At 42.2% G+C, this 18,963-nt stretch overlaps 2 protein-coding genes and 1 long non-coding RNA gene across 3 annotated transcripts; 2 read left to right on the forward strand and 1 right to left on the reverse strand.

Annotated features, from left to right (window-relative positions):
• Positions 1-134: 134 nt before the first annotated feature.
• On the reverse strand, positions 135-18,862 carry LOC124638317 (DNA replication licensing factor MCM4). Its single transcript, XM_047175252.1, has 17 exons — positions 18,595-18,862; positions 18,302-18,430; positions 13,835-13,998; positions 12,291-12,458; positions 12,061-12,159; positions 11,642-11,774; positions 10,890-11,132; positions 10,205-10,433; positions 9,663-9,857; positions 9,039-9,215; positions 8,344-8,431; positions 4,417-4,577; positions 3,945-4,068; positions 3,114-3,220; positions 2,648-2,782; positions 2,049-2,259; positions 135-324 (listed from the first exon to the last, which is right to left on the reverse strand). The coding sequence occupies exons 1-17, from the start codon at positions 18,725-18,727 to the stop codon at positions 229-231; spliced, it is 2,592 nt and encodes an 863-aa protein (XP_047031208.1). The 5' UTR covers positions 18,728-18,862; the 3' UTR covers positions 135-228.
• Positions 1,462-2,935, forward strand: LOC124638319. The gene is made up of 2 exons (XR_006985354.1): positions 1,462-1,673; positions 2,622-2,935. It is a non-coding gene; the product is annotated as an uncharacterized LOC124638319 (long non-coding RNA).
• Positions 12,695-13,449, forward strand: LOC124638318 (putative tripartite motif-containing protein 61). Its single transcript, XM_047175254.1, has 2 exons — positions 12,695-13,026; positions 13,229-13,449. The coding sequence occupies exons 1-2, from the start codon at positions 12,766-12,768 to the stop codon at positions 13,430-13,432; spliced, it is 465 nt and encodes a 154-aa protein (XP_047031210.1). The 5' UTR covers positions 12,695-12,765; the 3' UTR covers positions 13,433-13,449.
• Positions 18,863-18,963: the final 101 nt, after the last annotated feature.

Below are 18,963 nucleotides of genomic sequence, written 5' to 3' on the forward strand. Positions count from 1 at the left end.
TTGTAAAAAAATTGACGCTTCGATGCGCTTCGACTCTGCGCTAGTATAAATCGACCCTAACGTCTATTCTACATATAACGAGAAGCGTGTGTATCGAGAAGTATGTGTTCTATCGAAATAAATAAAACAAAAGCTTACGAAAAAAACATGGCTTATATTTAAACTTAAACTGAGTACAAAAATAGATGGGAACGATTACTATAATAAAATCAACACAGTATAATCAGATCAACAGAGTCTCAGATGTGTGTGGCTGACGACGGTCACCTTCCCTTCATCTTGCAGGTCGCGCAGCGCCTCGTCCAGTTGTTCCCGGGATACAATCTGTAATAAAACACAAACTCGTTAGTTTCAAATATAATTGGTATAGGGTTGTCAGAAGTCTGACAGCCAGTCTAACCGAGGGGTATTGGGTTGCCCGCGTAACTGTGTTGAGGTAGTCAGATAGGCAGTCGCTCCTTGTAAAGTACTGGTACTCAGCTGAATCCGGTTAGACCGGTAGCCGACCACAACATAGTAGGGAAAAGGCTCGAAAGATGATGACTAATCTTATTTCTTATATTTAAGTGGTGTAAAGATTAAGATATGTATAGTAAGTTCAACTCAGTCGTGCGCGCGGCTCTATGTGTGGGTAACCCTTGTACATATACAGTGACTTTGTGTGCGTGACAAGAGGTACAGTCGGGTACAAATACAGTTATTTAGGGGTTGTATACGGCTATTTAAAGTACAGTTATTACGTAATTTAGTTTATTTATTTATAATGATTCTGTATCGCTACTTGAAAAATCAAAATGATGAATTTTCGGATTCGCTACTTTCACCAATGTTAATTATAAATTCTGACTCCATGTCAAAATGTCTATAGTATTCTTATTTTTTCTTTTGTACATGTCGACAAGTATTACCCAACATCCCTTCATCAATTTGACTTAAACGTTCATTTATGAGTTTCATTATTTCCGTCTTATTTTGGTCGACATTATGCGAAGCAATATAATTTTTTAAAATTCCCCACACATTTTGTTTCCATTATTATACTAAATTATAGGTCTTTTACATTCTTAGTCCACACATTTATTTATTGTCCGCGTACCCCGAGCTAGAAAATATGTAAGGAGTATTTAATTCATCTTAGATATTTCACTTCATTTATTTCTTAGATACTGTCAATGTCAATTTGAAAAGCCGTATGAGAAAATAATGATAAACTGTAAAATGTAATAATAAAAAGCTTTGAATGTTGTTTCATTTTTTTGAAACGCTACCTGACTCCTTAAAACATTTTCTCCGTGAAGAACTACACATTTTCGTAAACGACTGTACCCATAACAAAAAGCGATGAGAACACGTCATGCTCGGACGACGTCACTGTCACACGAATGAAAGTTGTATATTTACAAGCCGACGCACACATAGGGCCGCGCGCAAATCTGAGTTGAACTATCTATATCACTTATTGCATAATGTTTTGTAACCGGTGCAAAGTATCAAGTAATATTTCATCATCTTGAACCAGACAATTTATTTATAATGCCATGTCATCCTGATTGTCATATTTTCTTTGAATCCTAGTCTACTGAAACAACGACTAAACTACGGAACAGATTTGAAAACTTATTTCACTGCTGGGTTACATTATCCTTGAGTAACATAGGCTATATTTCATTCAGGTACGGGTAGAACTTAACCAGGACGCCGAAAATCGCGGGCACATACGACAATACTTAGCATCGGACTGTACTCCTTACTCAAAATTATAACAACACTAGCCCTACAACTTTTGCCCGCAACTTCGTTCGCGTGGAATAGTGACTACCAGCAGATTTTTGATTTGACCAATAGATGGCGCTATATGTCCGGATTTTTTTTTTTTTTGTAATAAAAACTATCCTATGTCCTTTCTCAAGTTTCAAACTATGTCTGTACCAAATTTCACACAAATCGGATCAGTAGTTTAGGCGTGAAGAAAAGATAGACAGACAGACAGACAGAGTTACTTTCGCATTTATAATATTAGTTTGGATAATTATCCAAAAAGTACTCACAACTTGCGAATTAGCATTAATCTCCTGCAGCAGCTTGGAATGCGTGATAGTATGTGGCTTAGAGTAAGGCTGTATGAGCTGCTTGAGCGCGGTGACGAGCTCCGCGCGGCGCTTGCGTGCGGCGGCGCCGAGCCCGGTCGTGAGGATGCCCACGTCGATGCGACCTGAGGCGGGGTCGGTTGCTGATTGTTTTAGAGCTTCGCGGTGGAGTCTGGAGATGATGAAATGATTACATTTATTGCATTACATAAAGTGGTAATAAAAAGTTGACAAAATTATGGACCTCGATGGCCACTGCAAGTAGTACTCCAAGTACTACTGTACTTAGAAGAGAAGTAGAAGTAATAAAGTGTGGATTAGCAATGACGTTTTATAATGGAAATTGGTAGTGGTTTCATAACTCAAACTAAAATTAAACAGCAGTTCTTTTTAGAACTGCTTAAATATAAAAAAAAAATGTTAAAGTATAAACAAGCAAATTGGAAAAATCCATTTTTTTTTACAATTACATAGAAGACCCGAAAAGGGATAAGGGAGGGGATCCTTTAATTTTTTTTTGTTTTGACATTCTAGACAAATCTAGAAGCACAAAATCTTACCTGGAAGCTTCATCAACATCAGCAACTTCGACGACAGGCGACAGGCGCAGCCTCGCGTGTGCCTCGGCGAGGCGGATGAGCGACTCCAGCTGTCGCGGGTACGCCGAGATCTGACCACGCCCGCTACCTACACGTCTGGAAAAAAGGAAAACAAATTACATAAAAACAGGTTATATAGTCCATTTAAGCAGGCAATTAACTAACCAGGAGAAATAATTATGATATGACTACTTATTTTCAAACAGTAAAAAAAATGAATCTAAAAATCAATAAAAATAAATGAACGATACCTTGATTTAGTTTACTTTTACTTTTTAGTTAATTTTTTTAAATGAATTTGTGTTCGTTTGATAATTCACCTTTTAAATGCCTAATGAAATGGAGTAATTCTCTGAAGTTATTTCAGATTAGTAGCAATAACCAGTATAAATTATATTTTTTTATTAAATAAAGAACACTAGACTACCTCATATCGACGTATGAGTCGATGAGCCGCTGCTGCGCGGTCTCGCTGAGCGCGGGCTGCACGTGCTCCTTCGCGAACGCTATGTAGTCGCGCATCAGAGACATGTCCTGTAACACAAAAACATACAGTTATAACAAACACAATACAGCTATTTATAAATAATTTTCATGTTAAAATTAACACTATATTTACTACATTTATGTTTTAATCATCACACGTTCACACGTATATACACGTTCACACGTGTGAAAGTTTATAAGTGTGTGTTTATTACTCCTTCACGTGCAAACGGCTGACTAAACGGATTTTGATGAAACTGGGCAGTAATATACATACGTGACATTTCAGAATAACATGTTATGTTATGTTATGTTACAGCCTTTTTTTTTATCGTCCCACTGCTGGGCACAGGCCTCCTCTCACACGGAGAAGGATTGAGCATTAATCACCACGCTTGCTCAATGCGGGTTGGTGATTTCAGACTTTACAGTCCAGGTTTCCTCAAGATGTTTTCCTTCACCTTTTTTTTTTTTTTTATCAGCCATTGGTGTCCAAGATATACTTAGAAAGTACATACAAACTTAGAAAAGTTGCATTGGTACTTGCCTGACCTGGAATCGAACCCGCGCCCTCTTACTCGAGAGGATGGTTCTTTACCCACTAGGCCACCACGACTTTTAGACAGAATAACATACACGCTACTTTTATCCGGATGTGGGATATAGTACCCTCTGAAAGCGGGAGTGACTACTGGCGGAAGCTAAATGGTGAAATAATAATTAAACACATTATGAATTTATCATTATTTTAATTTTTAGTCGTAATACTTGCCACCATATCTGCATCGTCCTGTGAATTAGTGAAGTCTTTGTAGTAGAGTGAGACGAGATGTGAAGCCAAGCGCCGGTCGAACACCTCGTCTTGTGGGTCCAATATCAAGAATATTAGGTCGAACCTGTAAACATATGGAAAACGCATGACTTATTTATTCAAATTTTTTCGTAAGACTTTACAAAAAGTCTTGTCTTGCCTTACGAAGCATATGTCAGGCAAAAAAGAATGTTACGAGAAAGATTGGAGAGAAAAAATATATTAGATACTAATATATTTTTCTTTTCGCCGGACTGCAGTTCTCGCAAATCTTTTTGTCGTTATTGAACATTGCGCGTGTCGATTTCCGAGAACCAATATTAGGTATTCACTCCGTATGACGACACGCTCGTTTTCCACTTCCAAGTTTTCGAAACCTGTGCATTTCTGGAAACTCTTTCTTAAATGATATAGTCGTTAAATAAGACAATACCTGGACATCAAAGTGTGTGGTAGTTGTACATTTTCCACAATCGTCTTGTTCTTATTCCACTGCGATTCAGCCGGGTTGGCGGCGGCCAGTATGGAGGTGCGGGCGTTCAGCTGACAGATGATACCCGCCTTCGCTATAGATAGCGTTTGTTGTTCCATTACCTGTAATTATTTAGTAATCATTTATTTTTTTCTATACTCATATTATAAAGCTGAAGAGTTAAATTGATTGTTTGAACGCGCTAATTCTTTCAGTGTTACATAGCCCATTTATCAAGGAAGGCTATGGCTACATATCATCACGCTAAGATTAATAGGAGCAGAGCAGTAATGAATAATGTTTCAAAATTTTTTTGTTCTATTGAGAACCTCTGCTGGGTGCGCTACGTAAACGGTTTAGTTTTGCAAAACTGATGTATGACAGCATAAAATATGTCTATCCCTTAGGATTAGCTCACTATAACCTTTTTTATACTTATATACAATACATAGAGTGTACATTGGGGAGTTCATCGAGTGCAGATAAGGAAAAACATAGGGGGGAGTACATAGAGTGTACATAAGGAAATACATAGGGCAGTTCATAGAGTGTACATAAGGAAATACATAGGGTAGTTCATAGAGTGTACATAAGGAAATACATAGGGCAGTTCATAGTGTACATACGGAAATACATAGGGCAGTTCATAGAGTTTACATAAGGAAATACATAGGGGGGAGTACATAGAGCGTACATAAGGAAATACATAGGGGGGAGTACATAGAGTGTACATAAGGAAATACATAGGGCAGTTCATAGAGTGTACATAAAGAAATACATAGGGCAGTTCATAGAGTGTACATAAGGAAATACATAGGGCAGTTCATAGAGTGTACATAAAGAAATACATAGGGCAGTTCATAGAGTGTACATAAAGAAATACATAGGGCAGTTCATAGTGTACATAAGGAAATACATAGGGCAGTTCATAGAGTTTCCATAAGGAAATACATAGGGGGGAGTACATAGAGTGTACATAAGGAAATACATACGGGGGAGTACATAGAGTGTACATAAGGAAATACATAGGGCAGTTCATAGTGTACATAAGGAAATACATAGGGCAGTTCATAGAGTTTACATAAGGAAATACATAGGGGGGAGTACATAGAATGTACATAAGGAAATACATACGGGGGAGTACATAGAGTGTACATAAGGAAATACATAGGGCAGTTCATAGTGTACATAAGGAAATACATAGGGCAATTCATAGAGTGTACATAAGGAAATACATAGGGGGGAGTACATAGAGTGTACATAAGGAAATACATAGGGCAGTTCATAGAGTGTACATAAGGAAAAACATAGGGGGGAGTACAAAGAGTGTACATAAGGAAAAACATAGGGGGGAGTACAAAGAGTGTACATAAGGAAATACATAGAGTGTACATAGGGGAGTACAAGAGTGTACATAAGGAAATACATAGGGCAGTTCATAGAGTGTACATAAGGAAATACATAGGGCAGTTCATAGAGTGTATACATAAGGAAATACATAGGGGGGAGTACATAGTGTACATAAGGAAATACATAGGGCAGTTCATAGAGTTTACATAAGGAAATACATAGGGGGGAGTACATAGAGCGTACATAAGGAAATACATAGGGGGGAGTACATAGAGTGTACATAAGGAAATACATAGGGCAGTTCATAGAGTGTACATAAAGAAATACATAGGGCAGTTCATAGAGTGTACATAAGGAAATACAAAGGGCAGTTCATAGAGTGTACATAAGGAAATACATAGGGCAGTTCATAGTGTACATACGGAAATACATAGGGCAGTTCATAGAGTTTACATAAGGAAATACATAGGGGGGAGTACATAGAGCGTACATAAGGAAATACATAGGGGGGAGTACATACAGTGTACATAAGGAAATACATAGGGCAGTTCATAGAGTGTACATAAAGAAATACATAGGGCAGTTCATAGAGTGTACATAAGGAAATACATAGGGCAGTTCATAGTGTACATAAGGAAATACATAGGGCAGTTCATAGAGTTTACATAAGGAAATACATAGGGCAGTTCATAGAGTGTACATAAAGAAATACATAGGGCAGTTCATAGAGTTTACATAAGGAAATACATAGGGGGGAGTACATAGAGCGTACATAAGGAAATACATAGGGGGGAGTACATAGAGTGTACATAAGGAAATACATAGGGCAGTTCATAGAGTGTACATAAAGAAATACATAGGGCAGTTCATAGAGTGTACATAAGGAAATACATAGGGCAGTTCATAGTGTACATAAGGAAATACATAGGGCAGTTCATAGAGTTTACATAAGGAAATACATAGGGCAGTTCATAGAGTGTACATAAAGAAATACATAGGGCAGTTCATAGAGTTTACATAAGGAAATACATAGGGGGGAGTACATAGAGTGTACATAAGGAAAAACATAGGGGGGAGTACAAAGAGTGTACATAAGGAAATACATAGAGTGTACATAGGGGAGTACATAGAGTGTACATAAGGAAATACATAGGGCAGTTCATAGAGTGTACATAAGGAAATACATAGGGGGGAGTACATAGAGTGTACATAAGGAAATACATAGGGCAGTTCATAGAGTGTACATAAGGAAATACATAGGGGGGAGTACATAGAGTGTACATAAGGAAATACATAGGTCAGTTCATAGTGTACATAAGGAAATACATAGTCAGTTCATAGAGTGAACATAAGGAAATACATAGGGTAGTTCATAGAGTGTACATAAGGAAATACATAGGGGGGAGTACATAGTGTACATAAGGAAATACATAGGGCAGTTCATAGAGTGTACATAAGGAAAAACATAGGGGGGAGTACAAAGAGTGTACATAAGGAAATACATAGAGTGTACATAGGGGAGTACATAGAGTGTACATAAGGAAATACATAGGGCAGTTCATAGAGTGTACATAAGGAAATACATAGGGGGGAGTACATAGTGTACATAAGGAAATACATAGGGCAGTTCATAGAGTGTACATAAGGAAAAACATAGGGGGGAGTACAAAGAGTGTACATAAGGAAATACATAGAGTGTACATAGGGGAGTACATAGTGTACACAAGGAAATACATAGGGCAGTTCATAGAGTGTACATAAGGAAATACATAGGGCAGTTCATAGAGTGTATACATAAGGAAATACATAGGGGGGAGTACATAGTGTACATAAGGAAATACATAGGTCAGTTCATAGAGTTTATATAAGGAAACATATAGAGTGTACATAAGGGAGTACATAGAGTGTACATAAGGAAATACATAGGGCAGTTCATAGAGTGTACATAAGGAAATACATAGGGGGAGTACATAGTGTACATAAGGTAATACATAGGGGGGAGTACAAAGAGTGTACATAAGGAAATACATAGAGTGTACATAGGGGAGTACATAGAGTGTACATAAGGAAATACATAGGGGAAAGTACATAGAGTGTACATAAGGAAATACATAGGGCAGTTCATAGAGTGTACATAAGGAAATACATAGGGCAGTTCATAGAGTGTACATAAGGAAATACATAGGGGGAGTACATAGAGTGTACATAAGGAAATACATAGGGGGAGTATGTACATAGAGTGTACATAAGGAAATACATGGGGCAGTACATAGTGTGCATAAGGAAATACGTAGGGGGAGTACATAGTGTACATAAGGAAATACATAGGGGGGAGTACATAGTGTTCATAAGGAAATACATAGGGGGGAGTACATAGTGTACATAAGGAAATACATAAATCCCTTTGTGTACCAGGACCGCGATAATTCACGCAAACAATCCCGTCAGGCTTCTGGGTTTGCTAACTCTCTTTGAAGAGTCATTTATGATCAAGGGGTAAAAAATATAGGTGAAAAAAAAAAAAAACAATATACGTACTTCATGTAACACGCTGCGGGTGGAGTCATTCATTTTGTCGAACTCATCAATACAGCAAATACCATTGTCTGCTAATACCAGCGCTCCACTGAAAAATAAACGAAATAATATTTATATTCCGGAAAATACCACCTGAGTATTTATATAACAGGTTCCATGTGCAGAATATACTCCATACTTTCCTTATACATTATATAAAAAACCGAGTTGGAGTCACGTCATTAGCTAAAGAATTGCATTAGGTGTACGGGAGCTCCCTAAAATATGATTTTCTTGTTGTTTTCTGTGCTTATAACGGCAATAATTAATACATCATTTACGAAAATCGGTTCTCGCTGAAAATCAGCGTCTCAGCATTATGCTGAGCGAGGGCCGTTTCATGTGGGGTGTGACACATATTTCTCATTACTATATTTCTAATTGTAATCTGTCCTTCTTTTTCAAACTTTTTATTTTTATTTATTTTTTGTAAGGCACAGTGTCACACGCGTGAATAAACGTATTTCATTTCAAAATAACAACTACCTGGCTACCATAACTCATGAGAGATAACCCGGTGAATGCTGGACAGCAAAGTCTTAATAACAGGGTCCATCTTTTATCTTTTCCTATACACAACATTAAAAACTAATTTAAAAAATAGAACTGATTCCACCATCACACAAAAAAAACTAAATTTCAAATTTCGAACTAACGTCTGCAACACAAGCTGCCTAGTATCGGGGTCCTTGGTGACGTAAGCCGTCAGGCCGACGGCGGAGGAGCCGCGGCCCGACGTGTACTGCGCGCGGGGCACCAGCGCGTGCACCCAGCGCAGCAGCTGCGACTTGCTCGTGCCTGGGTCGCCGCAGAGGAGGATGTTGATCTCAGATCTGTAGTGGGAGATGTTGGAGTTTAAATTTGTTGTAACTTAGGTGGGTTATGTATAAAAAGATTATAGTAGTATTAAAGTATAGGAATTGTCAGAGAAAGAGATAGTAACAAATAATTAGGAGTTAGAAATAGCAAATACTTTGCCAATACATAGTTTCATCTGGCTCATAAATTGGTATCAAGATGAATGGCAGTGCCCACATTATAACGATCAGGTATCCAGACAGTAGACCTGCTGCAAATTATTGGTTTCCTAATTAGCTAAAAATTGAATCACCCATCCTTCTTATAACTTTGCACTTTGGCCGATATTTTTAAGTTGCTAAATAGGAAAACATTGAAAGCTTTTACAACATGAATTCATTTCATATATCATTTGTAGAAAATGCGTAAAATAAATATACTGAATTATCATGAAGTAATGTCGTAAAGAAAAATGAACAAACCTGAAATGTGTCCGTCCAGCGGCATTAAAATTCTTCTTAGTGCCGCCCAGCAGTTGCAGCAGACATCCCTTCTTAATGTCCAAGTTCTCGTAGATAGAAGGAGCGATGGCTCGCGCGAGACGCTCGTAGCAGTCCGGCTGAGCTGCCAATTCTTTGAATAGTTCTACGCGTTCCGGTGGGAAACGATGTTCTTTGCTGTGGAGAATAATAAGTGATTTATGATATGATTATCAGAATGAATGTAGATTTTTTTTTTGTTTTATGAGGTGGAATAAACTCTAGTAAATATTTTGATTACGAAAAGTCAGCCTTTTACCCAATTGAGGGATAAGGGGACTCAGTAAATAGGGTTCGCCTTTTATGTCTGAAGAGGAAAACAATAGAAAGAATACTTAAAAAACTGGCTGAATAGGGAAAGGTGAAAGTATGAGGTTGCTTGAGGAATTCTTGAAGCCCTTAAACTGCCTGCTATGTATTATACGCCGGTCTTGGGCTCAATTTTGCCCAATAAACAAGATTACATTGATAATCTATAAACTCACCCTTCCTCAGTCTCCAACAATCGATCACTATGCACCTTCCTATAATGCAGAGCATCAATATGAGTGCGGTGTAACGCCTTGAGCGTGGCCTTGCGCGGGTGCACGGTGGCCGGGGCTGCGCGGAACACGCCGGTGACGGCCACGCGCTCGCCGGCGGCGACGCCCTCGACCAGGGCTCCGTGTGCTAGCACGCTCACTGTGGCTGGTGTCCGACCCGCGGGCATGTCGTCTGGAATATAATGATTATGGGAAATCAAGTATGGGAATCGATATGAGTTCGGTTCGGGAGTGGGGAGTTACTGTACTTTTGCCGGCTTAAAACCAGCTCAGTGTTACATTACAGGATTGCAAGTATTAAGTTTTATTTTACATAGGACCTGTTGTGAGACACTGGTAAGGAAGTGATTGTAATGGAAGTTCACCCAAGTAAAACATTAGGGCACAATATTGCAGATGTCTAAAGACCTCTTCAATATCACCCCAGTTCTGGACACTTTCTCTAGCAAAAACACTCATGCGCATAATAACGCTCAATATAGGAGGCTAACTACAGCATATCGCATTAAATAACGGGCATCTTATCCCTATTCAGATCATGCGTATTTTTAAATAAATTGCTGTATTTTTACAACCTTATAAGTATTTTTTTTTTTCAAAATAAATCATATAATCATATTAAACTCACCAGGCGACTCCTGCAGCTTAACCAGTTGTTTATCACTGAAATGCGATCTATTATGTATCAGATTATACGAATGCGCCGTGTTACAGTGCGAGCAGTGCGCGGGCTCGGGCACGCGGCCTCGCTCCAGCTCCGCGGTGGCCGCCGCCCCGCACACCGCGCAACGGAAGAAGGCTTCCCGCATCTCTGGGACTATGCTTGAGGTTCGGATCACCATGCCGCAGAGTGTTACTAGTTGGTCGATGTCTGAGGGAAAGAATTTGGTTGGTGTAGTGAGATTAGAGACTATGGCGTAAGTTGAACGGCGATATAAACGTTTGTTTTCTTCAAACAACTTGAAAGTGGAAATTCGTAATAGATAGTTTTCAGAAAACTAACGTTCATGATGTTGTTTAAATAAGAATAGGCCGTCCATTTCTTGATTTAACTGTCTGTAATATATGAATGTCATTACCAAAAGGCTGGTCTATGTTTTATGCATCCAACAATATAAAAAACTCGAAAATTTGTATGTATGGCAGATCTCAGTAATAATATAGCTTATTGATTCCAGACACTTATTACTTTTTTACTTAAATAATATAGCTTATATGCATCAGAATAACATACAGGCTACTTTTAATCACTGTGCTGGAAAAAGTTTCGCTGGGAGGCGGGTGAAACCGATGGTAGAAACTAGTAATTTATACCTCCAAAGTGAAGTTATTTAGGATTTAAGGATATTTTAAAATCAATCAAACAATATTAAGTCTTACCTTCAGGGTTCAAATCTCTCATGTGTCGCTGCGGGGCATTAAAAGGCCGCACTTGTATCTGATGCTCGAGCACGGCCGCCGGGTAGCGCTCGAAGAACAACTCGTTCACTGCCGCGTCGAATGCTGGCACCACCTATGTTTAAACATGTGTCTTATGAAGGTGGCTATAAAGGTCAATTTCATTAAATAACTTTCAAGTTATTTAGTTGATTACATTCCGTTGGGCTCACTCGACCCCGTTGTATGGGTGTAGGCGTACTTAGATGTGTGTAAGTATGTGTATGGGGGCATGTGTGGGAGTATGTATGTACATATATGGATGCGTGTATGTGAGTGTTTATATGTGTGTATATGTATAAAGATTTTATATCTAACTGGACAGATATTTCTTCTTTTGTTTTTTTGTGAGGTTGACTTACCTCTTGTGGATAGCAGACAAGTTGACGATGTAGTTTAGCATCGAATGTCTTTATGTGTTCACAGTCCACATCCAGGAATGGTTCTTCCAGAGTGTTGATCTGATGAAGAAACAATTTTGTCAAAAAATTCAATCACATAGTACACTTTATTTCAGCGCTTTGTTTGGGCATATAACTCTTCTAGGACTCAATTTACACAGCCTAAAGTGCGTTCGAGAATAACTCCTTACCTCTTCCAGCTTCTGTTCATATAGCGGCTCATTGGTGACGGCGTCCTGCTCCACGAACCTCTGTATGAACTTGATGAACTTGTCGCGACACTCCGCGATGGCCACGTCTGTGCCCCACACTACTAGCTGGGGCTCGCTGGAAGGCGCCTCTGTGCCTGTGTCGTCTACCTGTGGTAGGCGTGATAATGATTAGTAAATAGCTTTTGTTAGCAGTTCAAACAATTTTTGACGAACTAGGGGCTTGGGTTTAGAATCGCGTTCTTGGACTGTATGTGGTTACTACAATAATTTCAGGACAAATTGTATGTATTGCACTATATATTTAAAAAAGTTTGTGGTATATTGAAACCAACCTATTTTGAAAACAAATGTCACAAACTAAAAACAAAAACATCCAAATTGACAGATCTCGGTTTGTAAAACGAGATCATGAAGAAATACAAAAAAATGCAATAAAAATTAAATTTCACAAAAGATGCGCGATTCCAAATGTGACGTGCCGAAACGCCGGGTTAGGAGCGAGTTTGAGTCTGCAACGAGCTTGGACGTGAAGGCGTCGTCTATTCTGAGCAGTTGCAGGATCTGCCTGTCTTCGATGCTAGACCCAGCGGCCCTGACGTGCGGTCACCGGTTTTGCGAGAAGTGCCTGAACCATTACTGGCGGATCCGGGAGAAACCGGACTATATTGTATGTCCGTTGTGCCGAAATTGCGCGTTCAACGTAGATTTTGCCAAGGTAGCCTTTGATCAGCGTCAGAATGCTTCAGATGTATTTTAGGTAGTTGGTTAACTAGGATATTTTCGCAGTTTGGTAGATTTTGCTGTAGAACAGTATTCCTAGAGTAGTTAGTGTCACATTTACAGTCTTAGCTCTTTCACTAATAAACGCAACTGGCGATTCCACCACAGAACTAAATCTAAAAATTTTGCTGTCACAGAAAGAAGAAGCAACCTCAACAGACGACTTTAGAAAAATGTTTGGTGCCATGGAAATGAATGACTCAGAACTGAATAGTTCACTAGTCTTGTGTCTCAAGCTCAGTTTACTGGTGCCCGCGTTATACTGTCTGGTCAAGTGGCTGAAGATACCAGTCCTGGGCCTGCTCACAGCCGTACAAAGCAAATTGACAAGTAAAATGTAAAAACATGTTCCAATGAAAATAGTGGTTTGTTCATAATTTAATATTTTTAATATTTAAAAAATAAAATAAAAAAGCAAAATCAATATTTTTGGGTTTATTGCATTTTATTTGAATATCCCATATTTGGACCATAGGAAGATGATAACAACTGTCACAATTTGATAAGAGCCCATGAAATAGACCAATTTGATAGTCTTCTTGTACCTAATGTAAAACTTTTGAAGGTACACAATAACTTGAAGACATGTTATATGTATATTATGTAGCTATTACTTCCAACCTGAAATGTCCCTAGCATTGTAGCATAAAATTAAAAGAATAAGCATTATATTTTCCATGGACCTGTACATTATCATCCTGTAAAATAGCCATTATTTTAACCTGTAGTATATCTGAACTTACCCTTCTAGTAGGTGTAGGAGCAGGCACACTGCGGCCATGCTGGTTACTCTTCAGATCAGCTCTCTGTCTAGCAGGAGTCATGGCACCCCTCAAATTGGAGCGAGGGGTGCTCAGTGAGCTGGGTGTGCCATAGTTGAGGGGAGAGCTCATGTCTATGTCAGTACCTGTGTTATGCAGTAAATATATTTAGATTAAAGATAGATAAGACTTATATGATAAACATTTATGAGACATATCATTTAAAATAAATTGATCTGTTGGGAGTTCAATTGAAATATTTCAATTTTATTATGAACCCATAAGCAAGCCCAAAACTCAACAACAAGAGTACAGAAGCACTCCTACTTCTTTCAGCCAAATACCCAATTAAGTTTATAGCAATATGGTTTCCCCTTCTAATATCCTCTCAGACATTATGCTAACATTCACTCGGTAGCTTGTATTCATGGCATCTTTCAGACAATCTATTAGCTCTATTGTTACACATCATCATCAGCCTATCGCAGTCCACTGCTGGACATAGGCCTCTCCAAGTGCACGCCACTGAGATCTATTTTCGGCTTCTCGCATCCAGCTCCTGCCAGCCGTCTTGCGCAAGTCATCACTCCACCGTGCCTGAGGACGTCCTACACTACGTTTGCCGAGGCGTGGTCTCCACTCTAGAACTCGTTTACCCCAACGGTTATCGGTTCTTCGGCTAATATGGCCAGCCCACTGCCACTTCAGCTTGCTGATTCGGTAGGCTATGTCGACGACCTTGGTTCTCTGACGGATTACCTCATTTCTGATGCGATCCCTCAGAGAAACGCCGAGCATAGCTCTTTCTATAGCCCGCTGAGCGACTTTGAACTTGTGGACCAGCCGTACCGTCAGTGTCCACGTTTCGGCTCCGTAAGTCATGACAGGTAGGACGCACTGATTGAAGACTTTTGTCTTTAGGCACTGTGGGATCGACGATGTTAGGACTCGACGTAGCTTCCCAAATGCAGCCCAACCCAACTGAATTCTCCCCAACCTAACAACCCCAACCTTTTTTTTTTTTTTTTTTTTCTCGGGGGGAAATCCTCATGGACTTCCTCCGCCTGGGGAGAGGCGGAGGGGTGTGCCGGACTCTTACCGGCTAAAACCCCCCTGTGTCCTCCTTACACGTGGGCGCGGGGCCGCGGGAATCTAAATTCTTCCGCAGCCCCGCACTGGTGCTGGCCCGCCTTGCGGGCCTCGCCTCGGGCACGGGGGAGTGAGGTGTTAAACTCCCCCGTGCAACGCCTCAGAGGCGCGCGTCGACACCCGCGCGCGCCTCCGCCTCGGGTCCGTTGAATAGGGGGCGGGGACTTCCCCAAGTCCTTCGCCCCTGGACCCGTTCATGGGGGGCGGAAGAGGGCGTTGTCTGCCCTCCTCCGGCGCCCGGAGCGCCTGCTGCGGGCGGGATCGGCAGTTGAAATCTCCCTCTCCCGTTCCGCAGCTTCCTTCTGCGACATCACGTCCTCGCAGAAGGACACCACTGCGTCCCACGACTCTGCGCTGCCGACCATCTTCCGTACCACGGCCGGCAGCGACAGATCGCCTCCTACTTCATTTGTGAGGACACGGCGCTGCTCCTCCCAAGCAACACACTGAACGAACGTGTGTTGCGCCGTGTCCTCCCCGCCATGGACGCAGTGGTGGCACCGAGCGTCCGGCTCCCTGCCTATGCGACACAGGTACTTGCCGAAGCAGCCGTGCCCCGACAGCACCTGCGTCACCCTGAACGACAGGGAGCCGTGCCTTCTCCCGAGCCAGTCGTCGAGCACTGGCCGGATCGCCTCGACGGTGGCGAGGCCGGCGGTAGGGCGCAGAAGCCTCTGCCGCCATTCCGCCACCAAGACCTGACGGAGCTCTGCTCGGCGCTGCGCTATCTGCCGCTGCACCGGCCTCGAGTCCCGTGCCCGCTCTTCCTCGCGCCACCGATACAGCGACGCGAGTACTTTAGCCTCTAGGTCCCAGGGCGGGGATCCGGCCAGGACGCAAGCCGCCTCGTAGGAAATCGTGCGATACCCGCGGACGACTCTGACGGCCATCGCCCTCTGCGGTCTGCGCAGAATGGCTAGAGTGCTGGCCGCCAGGTCCATCGCCCACACAGGGGCCCCATATAGGGCCATGGACCGCACGATTCCCACGTACAACCGCCTACAGGCGGCGCTCGGGCCCCCCATGTTAGGAAGCAACGTTGACAGCGCGCCCGCTGCACCCATCAGCTTGGGCACCAGCCGCCGGAAGTGGGGGCCGAATTCCCATCGGCTGTCGAGCACCAATCCCAGATACTTCATGGTGGACTCGACAGCTATCCGGGCTCCACCGAAACAACCCCAACCTAACCTAACCTCGGGCATACATATTTCCGAACAACTTCGAGAACGGCGCCGTGTATCGCAATCGGTTCCGGTAGAACATGTTCATTGAACATGACCTTGGTTTTGTCCAAGTTCATCCGTAGGCCGATGCGTAGAGAAGATTCAGCCAGGTCGTTCAGCATCTGTTGTAGGTCCTGCAGCGTTTCCGCCATGATGACGATATCGTCAGCAAATCTCAAGTGAGAGATGTGTTCGCCATTGATGTTGATGCCGCGTCCTTTCCAGTTCAGCGTCTTGAACATATCCTCCATTGCATTAGTGAACAGTTTCGGGGAAATAACATCCCCTTGTCTCACTCCTCGATGCAACGGTATGGGCCTTGTTTGCTGATTCTGTACTTGGACGGACATTGTAGCGGCTTCGTAAAGACATCTCATCACTTGGATGTATCGCCAATCTACTTGACAACGCTGCAGGGACTCCAGAACAGACCAGATTTCAACCGAGTCAAAGGCCTTCTCATAGTCCACAAATGCTAGACACAGGGGCTGATTATACTCTTCGGTCTTCTGTATAATCTGCCGCACTGTGTGGATGTGGTCTATGGTGCCGTATCCGCTCCGAAACCCAGCCTGCTCCGGTGGTTGGAATTCGACGAGTCTTCGCGCAAGTCGGTTCGTGATCACTCTTGAGAACAGCTTATATACGTGGCTTAGGAGGGAAATGGGTCGATAGTTCTTCAACTGGGTTTTGTCTCCCTTTTTGAAGAACAGGACGACAACACTCCTACTCCACGCCTCTGGAGTTCTCCCTTCAAACAGGACGGCATTAAAAAGCTTCTGGAGCTCCCCCAGTACGGGCTTACCTCCTGCTTTTAAAAGCTCTGTTGTAATGCCATCCTCGCCAGGGGCTTTTCCATTTTTGAGCTGTCTCAGAGCGATCTCGATTTCGCCACTGCTGACTTCTGGCAGGTCTTCGGTGAAATGGCGTGTTAATGTGGCTCTAGAATCCTCATTTCCGGGATCAGGTCGAGATGCATGCGATGCGTATAACCGGCCATAGAAATTTTCCACTTCCGAAAGGACTGCCGGCACCGAAGAAACGATTTCTCCACTTGTTGTGGTCAGCTTCGTCAAGTGGCTTCTTCCAAGAGATTGTACGAACACCTTTGACCCCCGATTCAGCTCAATTGCTCTTTCAATGGCAAGAGTATTGGAGCACCGGAGGTCGCGTCGTACGTGCTTGTTGATCTCTTGGTTTAGAGCCCGCTTAGCTGACGAAGTGACAGGCGGGTTTTCACGTCGTTTCTTCATAAGCCCTAATGTCTCTTCCGAAAGCTTTGATTTCTTGCCCTTACGCTGCATGTTACAGAATCGCGAACCTTCCTCCCTGAGGATCCGAACCACATATTCATGGTTCTGGTTAACGTCTGTTGTGGTTTCCACGGCGGCAAATCGGTTCTCCAGATTTGACTGGAACGTTTCAGATCCTGTCATGGTTTGGAGCAGTGTTGGTCGGAGCCTGGCCTTCATCAGACGGAAACGTTCGGCCTTGAAGTTGATATTCAGAGAGCCTCGGACAAGTCGGTGATCGCTCCCGGTATTAAACCTATTGATCACAGAGACGTCTCTGAATATGTGCTTCTTGTTCGTCATGATGAAGTCAATCTCATTTTTAGTCATAGTGTCGGGGCTTTGCCACGTCCACTTCCTTTGGGGCTGCTTTTTGAAAAAGGAGTTCATCAAAAAGAGCCCCTCGCGTTCGAGGAAGTTGACGAGCATTTGCCCCCTATGATTCCTGCTTCCAAATCCATGGGATCCTACTGCCGATTCGCCGCAAATCTGTACTCCCACTTTAGCGTTAAAGTCCCCCATGACAACGGTGTAATGGGTCTTTGTAGTGAAGTGGAGGGCCCTTGATATATCATCAAACATATCCTCCACTTCATCGTCTGAATGTGTCGAGGTCGGTGCGTACACTTGCACTACCTTGAGGCTATACCTGTCGGTGAGCTTTATGATAAGGTACGCTACCCTGTTCGACACACTAGACACCTCCAATAATAAAGGCTAATTGTTACACACTTAACTACATCCCATAAAACTTCTAACAATCATGACAAAGATGGAAAACTTACCAAGTGGACTGGAAGCCATAGTTCGAGCGGGTGAGGTGCCTGGCGCCTCCCGAGGTGTGCGCGGTGTCCTCCGCCCTCCTGGCGTACCCGGCGTCTGAGGAGTCTGGCGCGGAGTACCGGGGGTGCCATCTTAAACAGACAGTCATGTTTATGTTGAGAGATAAATCTTGCCGGCGAAACAGTAATTGGATCTGATAATTTCATAATTAGATACAGAATGCAAACAATAAGTTTAGAAATTTGACATTAAAGCTAAATGTTTGGTCTGTATAAATGGTAAAGTGAACAATTACTTTTTGATGGGGTGCCGGAAGAATGCTGTGGAGTTTCGGGCACAACAAACTGTTGCGATGAGCGGGTCCGGCGCGACGGTGTTGAAGCATCCGACGACGCCTGCGACGATGGACGCTTAGATGGAGTCGACATTTCTTTGATTCACAATTATCACAGTACAAGTTAATTCGTTACTTTCACTATATAAACACAAACGCGGGGCAAACAAAGCACACACACGACAGGTTAGTTTTCATTTGGCGGTTGGCGCGAAAAATGACAAGAACTGTCAAGTGTCGACAGAAAAATCCGGTAAACTCTTGTCCGTTTCATGAACTTCTATGAATTTTCTAAAAACATCAATTAATTCATATTTTTTGCATGTTGAT

The sequence above is a fragment of the Helicoverpa zea genome, chromosome 17, assembly GCF_022581195.2.
Source record: "Helicoverpa zea isolate HzStark_Cry1AcR chromosome 17, ilHelZeax1.1, whole genome shotgun sequence".
NCBI lineage: Eukaryota > Metazoa > Arthropoda > Insecta > Lepidoptera > Noctuidae > Helicoverpa > Helicoverpa zea.

What these genes read in the sequence shown, in the direction of transcription:
- LOC124638318 (XM_047175254.1), top strand. Translation starts at nt 12,766, where the DNA reads ATGCGCGATTCCAAATGTGACGTGCCGAAACGCCGGGTTAGGAGCGAG. An exon ending in TCAACGTAGATTTTGCCAAG is followed by an intron (nt 13,027 to 13,228) that starts GTAGCCTTTGAT and finishes TTGCTGTCACAG; the next exon opens with AAAGAAGAAGCAACCTCAAC.
- LOC124638317 (XM_047175252.1), bottom strand. Translation starts at nt 18,727, where the DNA reads ATGTCGACTCCATCTAAGCGTCCATCGTCGCAGGCGTCGTCGGATGCT. An exon ending in TATGGCTTCCAGTCCACTTG is followed by an intron (nt 13,999 to 18,301) that starts GTAAGTTTTCCA and finishes TGCATAACACAG; the next exon opens with GTACTGACATAGACATGAGC. An exon ending in TTGTCTGCTATCCACAAGAG is followed by an intron (nt 11,775 to 12,060) that starts GTAAGTCAACCT and finishes GTTTAAACATAG; the next exon opens with GTGGTGCCAGCATTCGACGC.